Raw genomic sequence first — 12,251 nt, 5'->3', positions numbered from 1 at the left:
ATCACTACAATATGGCAGTTAAACCTTAGTCATTTAGTGAGAATTAGAAGTTAAAAGCAAGTGTCACCCAGTAACACCTTCAAGTGTGGATGTTTACACCCATTTTCCAACTGGCAGGGTTTGTGGCTGGTAAAGTGCTGAACAATTTCCAATTAGCAATTCAGTAGTATTGCCTTACCCTGATGCTTTAATGCATTCTTCTCCATGGCTCATACAATTTGTATACAAGGGAAAATGCAAAGGAAAATTTTACAAAAAACAAACAATAAAAACCAGACTTTATAAAGAACAAATCGAGATGCTAAGTTCCCACTCTTACCTTTTGTACAAGACTACACCGGTTATCAAAATCACATTCTTCTTTGCAAAAGAAGCCCTTAGGGGAAAAAACAAACACACAGAGTTTTACCTTTGCTGATGGTAGGTATGTGGTACCAGCAGGTAAGGCGGTTTGACCTCTGATACAGTAATGCCCTGTACGATCAGTAGATATAAGACTCCAAATATGTGGCAGCTCTAGGGAGAGAACCCACGGGGAGAACAAGGCCCTGCAAACCCCTAACGAAATAGTCAAGCAAAAAATAGCAGCAGCTCCTGTGTGCTCCTCCATGGAGCGCCACCCAGTTCCTACAGTCCAGGTATCAGCAGAAGCTGAAAACTTGTAGATGATGGACCACCTAAGGAACATTTCCATTCTGGTATCTATACTGAAAATATTTGCTCTTCCTTATGATTTTGTCTGTCTCGTTGCATCATGCCACATTTTGCACAGTTACGTAGTTAAGTATTAAAACAAAACAAAACAAAACAAAACAAAACAAAACAAAAAAACTTTCTAAAAAGCAGCAGTATTAAAAAACAGGTATGTGAATGAATGACAGATACCGGTATCTTTACAGATTAAAGCTTTAGAAACACATCCCACTGGTGACAACTGCCAATCACCCAATCACAGGATACTGGCATGGGATCAGATCCAATTTTTTCAAATACCACACTACCCCCATGACATTTTGGGTGAATTACAAATAATACATTTGTATTTGTAATTTGGGGTGAAATACAATAATTCCACTTAAACATTTTTAACTTATGATATAACGTAAGTTTAAGTAACTTGTCTTTAAGTAACTTTATGTTTGTGACCAAACCTAAAGTAGTGATAGAATAAAACACGTAAACCTGTTTCAGTTCCTTGCTCTGACCATTATAATGCCTCTTGAAAGAAGTAAAAGCTGCTCAGTAAAGAAAACAAAGCGAGCTCCCTACAGTACAGACAGCTCCCCACTTGCCCTAAGATTCTCCATGTAGTTATGTACAAACTACTATGTGTTGATCACAGAAGACAGCTTTGTGATCTTGGTTCTGTTCAAGGAGATGCATTGCTGCCCTTACCAATGTAGAGAGACATTACTTTGAGATAAAGTACATGCATTCCAGATTTCCTGACACTTACTAAAGCTACTGAAGGGTCCAAATTCATGATCTTCATTCTATGTGGGGCTTCCTGGCAGTGGAAACTCTCATCGTCAACCGTGCCATTTTCTTCTGAATCTACAAAGCTTTGAGTGGTGTGAGGGTCCAGATAGATCAGCTCATTGCCTGGATGGGTAAAAGCCGTATGTTAAAAATAAGCAAGTGACATTAATAAGCACTTGGTCCAGAACTGTAAAATAGAAATTAGATTGCCATCGCAGTCAGTATAATCTAGACTTTCCAGCTAGGGATTCTTTAAGAGAATCGGAAGGTTTAGACACAACGTTTCCCACAGGGTATTTAGTATAACTTCCTATTGTGACCTATTACTGTAATTTTTTGGTTGGTTATGTTCTATCTTTGTCACATACTTTTATTTTTCCATGTGAGATCCAGTACTTTTTTTTTTTTTTTTTTTTTTAAATCTCAAGTGTTGTAAACACTAACATTTGACAGATTAAAAGGTACAGGATGTTCACAGATGCAATCTGTAATCCCATTAGGCATTTATTCAGAAATTGGAACAAAAAAGCCTAACTAAAACAGGTTAGGTTTTACAAAAGGACAAAATAGGGTTGCAAAATTTTGGCCCAAAGTGGGGTGAAATCTGAAGGAATGCATTTTAAATTAATTAGAGCAATACTTAATAACAGAAGGTATGCAAAAGGTGAAAAAGATACTGCTATCAGAAACAGTTTTGAAATACAAGAAAATAAAAGTGACATTTGACCAATACACTTGTCAAATGCTATCAGCTATTCTTAGTATGCTGCTCTTGTTGATGTCATCACTTATTTTTACACCTAGCTTTGCTGTTAACTTTCTGCTCCTGTTAAGGATCATCTCATACTGTTTCTAAACTCTTTTAGATATGCTTCTTCATTTATTTTATTCTATTCTCATCTTTCTTTACTTCTAGAGGTTCACGCTTAGACTCCTTACTATTTCCCCTTCAAAAAATGTTCTCTTTTGATCATCTGCACATTTGGAATAAGTTTCTTTTTTCCTTACCTAAAAATCCTATGGAATAATAGGCATTATTTGGTTTCCCTCCTAATGCTCCCAAAGACTGTGGCATCTTAAAGCATTCCTAGGAGTTCAAAAGGAATAAAGGAAATTGTAATTCATTTCTTTACTGACATCACAGATACCCAAACTTATTTGACAGTAACGAGCAATGAATCGAAAGAAAACCTTACTTTAAATGCATCAATATATACGGGATTTATGTGATTTATCCCTAGTCGTAGAGGTATAATAAGCAAGAGGGGTTTCCAGCCTGTGCAGAGTCCTCCTGCGTTCTTGCTTCGGCCAAGAGCACTTCCGTGCAAATGTGCACTGCTGTGGGACGCGCTGCTGCTCTGAGGAGGGCACCAGCACATTTTTTCTGCGGGAATAAAACTAGAAATCAGTCAACGCACAGAGGAACACAAAGCAGATCTTCCTCTCAGTAGTGAATTAAGCTAGTTTGCCTGGGATCTTTATAGGGCACCCAAGACAAAACGAGCCGGGCATGGCAATTACAGCTATTTAGTAGAAGTGATTCTAGCAGACAGTATGTGCTGGCACGTCCAAGTGAGACGTTAGATAAATGATTGGGGGATGACAATTTAAGACTGCAGTGACATGTACTATTAATGTTATTAATAGTGTCAAGCTTTGCCTATAAAACGGCAGAGAAATGAAATGGCAGCAATGATGACAGTAGAAATTCTTCAAGGAGCTCTTCACATCCAGTGATGTGAGCACGAAGTTGGCATCAGGGATCAAAAAAACACAACTGAGTTTGTATGTCCTTCTTCCCTCTTCTTACCCTTGCAAGACAGAGCCATGGCCCCCCAAGTATTTGTTCATGTTTAGATACATGCTGGCAAATGGAGTCAAATCAGAAACTGTTACCAGAAAACTGATGAGGTGTCACTTCCTGATGTCTTCAATGACCACCGTATTGCCCATAGATACATAAACTGCTAATGAATTCCATTCATCAAATAAAGCAAGCTTCCTAGAAAACATTAAGGTACTAATTAATATAAACTAGTTGGATCAAAAGGGTAGCTTTACACTCAGAACCATTTGATTTATTTATTTTTTTTTCTTAAAAAAAAATTTCTTTCTGCATTTTTTAAAGTCTCCATGTAAGAAAAAGAAAACTTTAAACATTAAATGTTTAATATCTTTAGAAAAATAGGTACTGAGTGGTACCAGGAAAAACATATGCGCTGCACCATGTGCAAACTGTTTTGTCTTACTGCTAAGTGCAGTGACAGTAACAGTCCAACTACATCAAGTTTATTACTTTTTATTGCACTCGACAGTCTCTGCAATGGGTTCTTGCCCAGTTGTGTCTTTTCTCATCTGGAAAAGAAAAAAATTCCTATGCCAGTTTTGCAGATTACTTTTTGCTTAAGAAATTCCACTGAATTCAGTGGAATTACTTCTGCCTGAGCCTGCGTGCACAGCAGAAATGGGGCATTAAAAGCTAAATCAGCTAAGGGTTTGGGGCACCAAAACTTCAGTGGGAGACAGCAGCACACAGTTTTATGTCCACTTCTGCAAAATCCAAACCTTTGGGGAAGGGAGCTACACTCTTAAGCTGCACTGGCAGAATTAGCTGTTTCAAATAAGCCAGAAAGAAATGGGGGTGAGCGTTTCACCATGAAAAACTTGGCCATGAAAGATCTGGAGTCCAGGGCATGCTTCAGCTCCCCTCCCTCTTCAGATCATGTGCCTGTTCCAGGGTGTCAAAGACTTGCTGCTGAGCTCGCAGGACCTGTAGCCTAGCCCCTGCCTGAGGTAAGACACCTCCACGTACCCCTGGAGAACTGAGCAGCCTCAGTTCCTTTCAGTGTGGCTCCCAGACTATGAGGAGCTGCCCATCTTTATCCAGTAGCCTTGCTGGCAGAACTGCTGCTCAGAAAGGGAGGAATTGCAGCTCAGTTCCCTCCTCAGCCGAGATGGCTTCTCTCTGATGTTTCACACCACCACTCCGACCTACACGGTGGCACTCTCGACCTGCCAGAGCTGTGCCACTGTGCAGAAAGGAATATACATCTGTGGTGTGACTGGTGAGGGCATGCAGACGGCATAGCAGGAGACTTTCCTGCAGTTTCTTCTCCTCAGGCTCTTCCTTTATTAAAATTTAGAGGTCACCCATTCCCAACTCAGTACCTGCACACCGAGCTGTGGCATGACATTCCATGCTGCACTTGTAAATAGATGGCAAGTACATTCCTGACTGTGGGACAGGGGGAGATGCAGCCTTCAAAACTCTGCCTGGGCCTTGTCTTGGCTGCCCCAGGGGAGTACGTTCTGAATGAGACTGGTATGATCTCACTTACTTTAGTACTTGAGCAACTGTATTTGGTCCAAACCATTCTCCAATTGACTTCCCCTCTCCAACACCCACCTGTGCTGTTTTCACAGTGAAAAAAAGACACACGTACACAAAATCAAAGAAAAATGAGACCATAAAGAATGTGGGAACAATATACAGTAAATACCGTGACTGTCAAACATTCTAGAGTAACTGCAATCTGTATTTAGCAATAACAATTATTTTCTCAATCTATGCTCTTTTCAAAACTTAGGGAGTGCCAGTTTCTTTAATAAACAAAAGGCTTCTAAACTATAATGAGAATTACAAGTTAACAAATGTTAGTGCCCCTTATTACAAATTACAGCAATAAGCTACAAGACTGTCTATTCTAGCATTACTGACTCTGGTACCCAAGGCTTACAGAGCTTATCAAGAGCTAGATTCTAGTACATGGCTTTATTTAGGTCTCAGGGAATGTTTCTGTACTACTAGTCTTTGCGCCCATCTGCATACCTTTTTATTTTTGTATAAGCATACACATTGTCTTCACATCCACTTCTTAAAATTATGAATTAACATACTGCAAATTAGTGATTCAACACAGTAGAAATTTCAGTGGAAAAAACCTGAAAGTTTATGTTTGTTCTTACCCATCTGGTGGATTGAATAACAGCAAGCCTTCCTGTTGAGAAAGCATCGTAGGATTCTGTGATATTCTTCTGGTTGTTTTTTGTGTTTTTCCCATTGCCAATCTGAAAGGAAAAATTGATATAGAATAAAAAATGGTGACGTTTTCATTACACTGATCAAATGTCTAGACAGCAGAAAGCTTTATAATGAGATGTTAAAAGACATTTCAATTCATCTCGAATATTTACATTTTGTGTAGAGCTCCTAGAATTCCAAGCTTGTTATTTATCATCAAGCTGCACTTTATCATCATAGGCTAGATTGTAAAAACAGGGAAAATAAAACAAAACAAAAACATCAACTGCAAACATATTCTGACGGATCATGCTGCGTGTTGATAGCCATTCCAGTATCTCTGAGCTTCCAAGATTATTTAAAACTACAGGCTGTGTTTAGACCTTGTTGGATTTCTAAGCACCCATTAAATAACAACATAAGATCCATACAGAAAGTCCAAACACTCCACTGGCAGCATCCTGGGATGTGACATGCATGCTTAAGAGCTTGCACCAGGGGGGTTTGGACCTCGTGCTGCTGACAAGTGAGTAGTGAAGAGAAGGGTAAGAGCACTGTCCCACGGTGGCAGGTTTTCCCTTGGCCTCAACTTGGGTGTTACACTAAAAGGTTTATAAAATAATGGCGACAGGATTCCCCATTTGTTCTCCTTCTATGCCTATTTCTCTGCTTCAGGCTGGGATGATTACACCCAGCTGAATATGAATCGATTCATTAGGAACTGTTACCAGGGCATCAAAGAAAGTCTCACTAATAAATTCAGGGTTTGTGCTTTTAATGGAGTACTTACGAAGAAGCGTCTGCAGACAATACCGAAGTTCCCTCAGGACCAGCACTCACCTCTCCCTAAGTGTCTGCAGATCAGTGCTTGGGCCAGCATCATCTGCCCGCATCGCAGCATACATCCCCAGCCAGCGTCCGACGAAGGACCCGTGCCTCCTGTTAGGAAAGTTCAGCACAATCAGTGCAGGCTTTCAACTGGGTGCAGCACCACAGAGGACATTTCAGAGTGCTAGAAAACAGATAGGGCTGCTGAAGCCTCCATGAACTGTCCTACAGATAAAAGGCACAGAGCAAGACTTTGGTTCCATGCTGTTGGTCTAATTCTAATCTCTGCATTGCACAAATGAACAAAATTCATTTATTCCTTGTGGAGCTGACTTACTCTTCATTCTTCAAGCAGCATTCACAAACCATTTACTGCATGCTATACAACATGATCACCTGTTTACATACAGACCTAAATAAACACTGATTTTAATAATCTTCATGTTTGCATAAACAGTTAAAATGATGCTCAAAATGCGCTAATACTCTAGAAATATTTTCCCAGCCTACGATGCCATCACTTATCTTGCTATTTAATTTAGAACAATGCAGCAAATCTGCAGTATACTCACCAATAGGCGAAAACTTTCTTCTATACGTAAACCACACGTAAACCACAGTAAACCACACGTGAACACACCTTGGCTTATTGTCTGACTTTGGCTTATGGTGCGTCTGTTGCTGTGTCCAGCACAGTGCAGCCCCTAAATTGCTACCAAAACCTTGCCACAAACCTCAATCCCCCTGTTAAAAGAGACCCTCTTGTTTGTTGCCCTTCTTTCGACACTCTCTAACAGTTTTATGTCTTCATACATAAATATACAACAAAACATCAAAGAGCTCAGCAAGGTCCACCAAGGAGAGGAAGCAATGCAGGAGAAAGAAGACAGGACAACAGGGAGAATGGGCAGCATAAGGGAGGAGGCAGCCAGTGGCCTTAAAAACAAAGCCTAAAAAATAACTTCCACTAGTGGGACATAGTGAATTGGAGCTCTGGGGTCTGCATCTAGAGATGTCTTTTCTATTTATCGTGTTGTTGCGGAGATGGGTCCTCTGGCTTTGGTTGTGTTTTTTCATGTTGGGCAATTATCTCCCAAGAAGAACCCCCTGTTGGACAGAAAGGTAGAGGTGTGCTCCAGAAACACAGTGATGGCAAGGAGTCCTCCACTTCATTCTGGCATTTTTTTCCAGCTGGAAGCATTCCCAGTTGTCAACGGAATTGGTTTTGAGGAGTAGGAAAGACAGCATTGCTGGATTTCTGCTTTCTCCTCCATCCTATCAGACCACATCATGAGAGTTGTCTTTGTTTGATGTTCTTAAAGAGCAGGGCCTTGAGCGGCTAGCTCACCATGACAGAGCTCATTTCCTTCCCAGTAGCTGACAGGTGCCCTCTGGGGGCATTTCGGGGCTACAGCATGGGAAGACTTCCTTGGGGTGGGAAGCCATTGGGCTAGGAAATGGGCAATGTTCCCTAGGAAGGAAATCCCTGGGAAGCAAAAGCCTTGGGATGGGAAGTCTTGAATGGGGTGGGTACCATTCCCTGGGGAAGGAAGTGCTTGGAGAAGTCCTCCAAGAGAGAGGAATTCTTTGGGACGAGGTCTCTTTGGCTGAAGAAACGCTTCGTGTTGATGGGGCAGATTTCGTCTGGGTTGCTGGGAATGTGCCATGCAGTGAAATGGCAAGGATGGGCACTGCCGCTGAGGCCGAGAAGCTGGTCCTGGGCTGGGCAAGCCTTGGGCCGGGCAAGTGGTGGTGTGGAAGCGTCCTGGGCATGGCAAGTGCTGCGTGGGAGGGAAAGCCTGCTGGGGATGGCCAAGTCTTGCGCTGGGCAGCCTGCTTGGCTCCAAAGCCTGCAGTCCTCCCCAGGATGTCGGCGAGGGGCTGGTCAGCCGTTGGGACGGAACCCCCGTTGCCCGCGTTCCCCAAGCAACCGCCCCACTCTCCAGCCACCATGGCAGGTCCAGCAGCCGGCTCCCGCTCCTCCCGGGGCTGCGGCCCTGCTGGCGAGCCCAGCGCCCCAGAGCTCAGCCCAGCGCCCTTTTTCCCACAGAGGGTTTCCCCAGACGGCTTCCGCAGCTTCCGCAGACGCAAAACTCCCCCTTCGTCATCCCAGCCATGCCGCCAACGGTGGCTGCCTGGCTGCTTCCCTCCCTCTCCGGAGCGATGGCGCTGCCCTTGCAGCCCCCCCAGGTACCCACCCTCCCCTCCGCACTGCCCCAGGCCACCGTCTGGCACGTGGTGCCGGGGGTCCAGGGGCAGGTGCTGCAGCTCCCCGCCAGGGTGCAGCTGCCACCTGGGGGGCACCTCCCAGCCCAGGGGCACCACCTGCAGCTTGGGCAGCTCCCCGCCGGCGCCGTGGGGCAGCTCCCTGCTGTGGGGCAGCTCCCCCACAGCGCTCCTGTGGGTGCCCCCAGTGTCTCCCAGCCCCTGCTGATGTGGACGGGGACGCTGGTGCCCCAGGATGGTGCTCCCCTCTGCTTGGGGCCCAGGGCCGTGCTCCATGGGGAGCTCCTGCACCCCGCAGGCACCTGCCTGCTGCAGGCCCCTGCCTACCCCGGCCCCCCACCACTCCTCGTGCCGGGGCCTCCGCTGCGGGGGCAGGCGCTCCCCGCGCCCCGCACCCTCAGCAGCAGCCGGGGGCAGCTGCCGGAGCCCTGCTTGCATGCCGTGGGGCTCAGCGAGGACCAGGGGCCCCCGCTGCCCGGCCCCATCCCCCCGAGCCTGGCCAGGCTCCAGCGACTGCCAGCACCCAGACGGCGACGCCCGACGGTGAGTTTGGGGCTGGCCCAGCCGGCCGCTGGGCGCCCCACACCCAGGAGCCATGGCAAAGCTGGCAGCGGGGGATGCTTGGGGGATTGCATTGGCTTGCTTTTTCCTCAGCGGCGACACTTGCAGAGGTACCTGAGGAGCCACTGGAGCTGCTGGAGCTGGGCCCCGATGCCTTCGCCGAGGCCTTTCCCCAGCTGGCAGGGGACAGCCAGCAGCTGCAGCACCTGCAGGACCAGCTCCCGGCCGACCTGGACAGCTCCGGCTTGGAGGAGCTGCTCAGCTGCCTCGATGCCGTGGATGCCTTCGCCGCTGTCCCCAGCAGTCCTGTCCTCAAGCGCTTCCTCTCGCAGCTGCCCGACCTCTGCGAGGACATCGAGGAGCCCAGCACACAGGGACTGGCAGCCACCAGAGCGCTGGGTGAGGTCCCCTCAAGCCCTGGGCTGCACCCCGACAAGGTGCAGGCTGGGCGGGCGCTGCAGCCCCCTGCAGCTGCTGTGCCGCCACTCAGCTCCCCCCTCAAGCCTGCAGCCCGGCCCCAGCTCAGGAGAGCCCTGCCCAAAAGGCCCCCCCAGCAGGAATTCATCCCTGCCCGCAGGAGAACCCTGCCCCAGCCTCCCTTGGCTCCCCTCAAGAGGCGCCCCGACCCTGACTGCCTCCCTGCCCGCAAGAGACCCCTGCCCCAGCCTCCCCAGGCTCCCGTCCAGAGCCCCCCCGACCCTGACTTCCTCACTGCCCTCAGGAGAGCCCTGCCCAAGCCTCGCCTGAGTCCCCTCCAGAGACCCTCCGACCCTGCCCGCAGGAGACCCATGCCCAAGCCTCTCCCCAAAAGGCCCCCCCAGCAGGAATTCATCCCTGCCCGCAAGAGAACCCTGCCCCAGCCTCCCTTGGCTCCCCTCAAGAGGCCTCAACTTCTCCCAGCCCTCAGGAGAGCCCTGCCCAGTCCCCCTCGCAGTCCCCTCCAGAGCCCCCCGCTCTGGAGGGGACTGCCCACGGCTCTGCCTACGCAGCCGCGCACGCTGCAGCGTCCGGCGCAGCCCCGCGGGGACTACGTGCCCTGCGTGGGGCCCTGGGCGGGCGGCGACGCAGCGCCCACACCGCTGGAGGAGCAGGAGTCGTCGGTGCCCATCACGCCGCAGCAGCGTCCCGAGCGGGAGCGACTCAAGAAGCTGGCCCAGGAGGAGCGGCAGCGGGCGGCCCACCACATGAAGATCGGCCCCGGGCAATTCTTCGAGCAGCGGCAGAAGGACCACACCAGAGCCTACTCTTACGGCTACCCGTGACCGACCTCGGGCTTCTCCTCGACGGCCCCCGCAGCACCCAGGCCCGCTCAGCACGCAGGCAGGCACAGAGACCTCTGCAGGCACCTGCTCCAGCTTCAGCCACGCTCCTCAGCCCTTGCCCCTCTCGCTTGCCCTCTCCCCTCTCTCGTGCTGGACCTACGCACTGCTTGCCACTCTCAGGGATGGGCAACGGCAAATGCCAATGGCAAATGCGCGCGCGCCTCACCCAGGAAGGTGGCAATGGCAAGCTGGGGGGATGCTGGCAGCAGCTGGGCTGGGAAAGCTTGCCCATGGCAACTGCTGCTTGGGACACCAAAGGGCTGAGAGACAAGACTTAGCTCTTCTTTCGGGGCATTGCTCTTCTTTGCTGCCTTCTGGATGGGATGCTGGCAGCAGCTGGGCTGGGAAAGCTTGCCCATGGCAACCAAAGGGCTGAGAGACAAGACTTAGCTCTTCTTTCGGGGCATTGCTCTTCTTTGCTGCCTTCTGGATTACATTCCTCTCCTTAGGTGCTCACTCAGCAAGGCCTCTGCCTGCAGCTCTTCTTGCACTGGGACACCGAGGGGATCAGAACTGGGATGTTGTTGGGATAGGAAATGATCAGTGGGATGGGAAGTGATGATGGGGATAGGAACTCATTGGCACGGGAAAAATGGGTTTTATTTGTATTAAATTTACATTTTTAAATTTTATTTAATTTACTGGGTTTTATTTGTATTAAATTTACATTTTTAATTTTTATTTAAATTACTGAGTTTTATTTTTATTAAATTTACATTTTTAAATTTTATTTAATTTACTGGTTGTATTATTTATTTCATTAAATCCACTTTATTGACTGTGTTGTACAGTATGGCATTGTTTCATTATTAGAAAATGATAAGTATTTACTATTATTAATTAAACAATATTTACATATTTTATACATTATAAATTATCAATATTCTCATTTCTAATTTTGTTTGTTTTTATTCCTTTTCTACCCTATTAAACTCTCTTTATCCCAGTGCACTGCTTTGGACTTTAGTTTTCCTTCCGAGTCGTTGTGGATTCACTCCGGATGGGGGGACATTAGCGAACGCCTGTGTGCTTCAGATCCAAGGTCACCTTTGCCCTCAACTCAAGATCCATGTTTGCATCTGTTGTCATGAAGCAATGTTAACAACAGCAACAATTAAGTTACCTTATTTATTATTTCATGTTATTTCATAATTTCATGTTCAGTTATTTCATGCAGCCCGCTTCCGCTGCCCATGCTCAGGCCGGGCATGGATGTGGGCATGGCCAGCACGGACGGCAGAAAATGGGTGCATGGCTGGATGGATGGCTGGGTGGGAGTTGGGAATTCAGCCTTGGGATCAGAACTGGGAGGTTATTGGGATAGGAAATGATCAGTGGGATGGGAAGTGATGATGGGGATAGGAACTCATTGGGATGGGAAAAATGGGTTTTATTTGTATTAAATTTACATTTTTAAATTTTATTTAATTTCCTGGGTTTTATTATTTATTTAATTAAATCCACTTTATTGACTGTGTTGTACAGTATGGCATTGTTTCATTATTATAAAATGATAAGTATTTAATATTATTAATTAAACAATATTTATATATTTTATACTCGTAAGGGGGTGTCGAGAGGCAGGAGACCTTTTCTCCATTAACACCAGCGACAGGACCCACGGGAACGGGGTTAAGCTGAGGCAGGGGAAATTTAGGCTTGACATAAGGAGGGGGTTCTTCACAGAGAGGGTGGTTGCACACTGGAACGGGCTCCCCAGGGAAGTGGTCACTGCACCGAGCCTGTCTGAATTTAAGAAGAGATTGGACTGTGCACTTAGTCACATGGGCTGAACTTTTGGGTAGACCTGTGCG

General features: G+C 47.2%; 1 protein-coding gene and 1 long non-coding RNA gene across 2 annotated transcripts; both read right to left on the bottom strand.

Annotated features, from left to right (window-relative positions):
- Positions 1–278: 278 nt before the first annotated feature.
- On the bottom strand, positions 279–2,833 carry LOC140000532 (cysteine protease ATG4A-like). Its single transcript, XM_072030494.1, has 4 exons — positions 2,676–2,833; positions 2,488–2,566; positions 1,457–1,602; positions 279–376 (listed from the first exon to the last, which is right to left on the bottom strand). Exons 2-4 carry the CDS (start codon positions 2,552–2,554, stop codon positions 302–304), a joined length of 288 nt encoding a protein of 95 aa, XP_071886595.1. The 5' UTR covers positions 2,555–2,566; positions 2,676–2,833; the 3' UTR covers positions 279–301.
- Positions 2,834–3,375: 542 nt separating this feature from the next.
- On the bottom strand, positions 3,376–6,743 carry LOC140000600 (uncharacterized). Its single transcript, XR_011805654.1, has 4 exons — positions 6,341–6,743; positions 5,446–5,547; positions 4,818–4,890; positions 3,376–3,481 (listed from the first exon to the last, which is right to left on the bottom strand). It is a non-coding gene; the product is annotated as an uncharacterized lncRNA (long non-coding RNA).
- Between the last annotated feature and the right edge of the window lie 5,508 nt (positions 6,744–12,251).

The sequence above is a fragment of the Anas platyrhynchos genome, chromosome W (assembly GCF_047663525.1).
Source record: "Anas platyrhynchos isolate ZD024472 breed Pekin duck chromosome W, IASCAAS_PekinDuck_T2T, whole genome shotgun sequence".
NCBI classification, from domain to species: Eukaryota; Metazoa; Chordata; class Aves; order Anseriformes; family Anatidae; genus Anas; species Anas platyrhynchos.
This window is presented reverse-complemented; position numbering and strand designations above follow the sequence as displayed.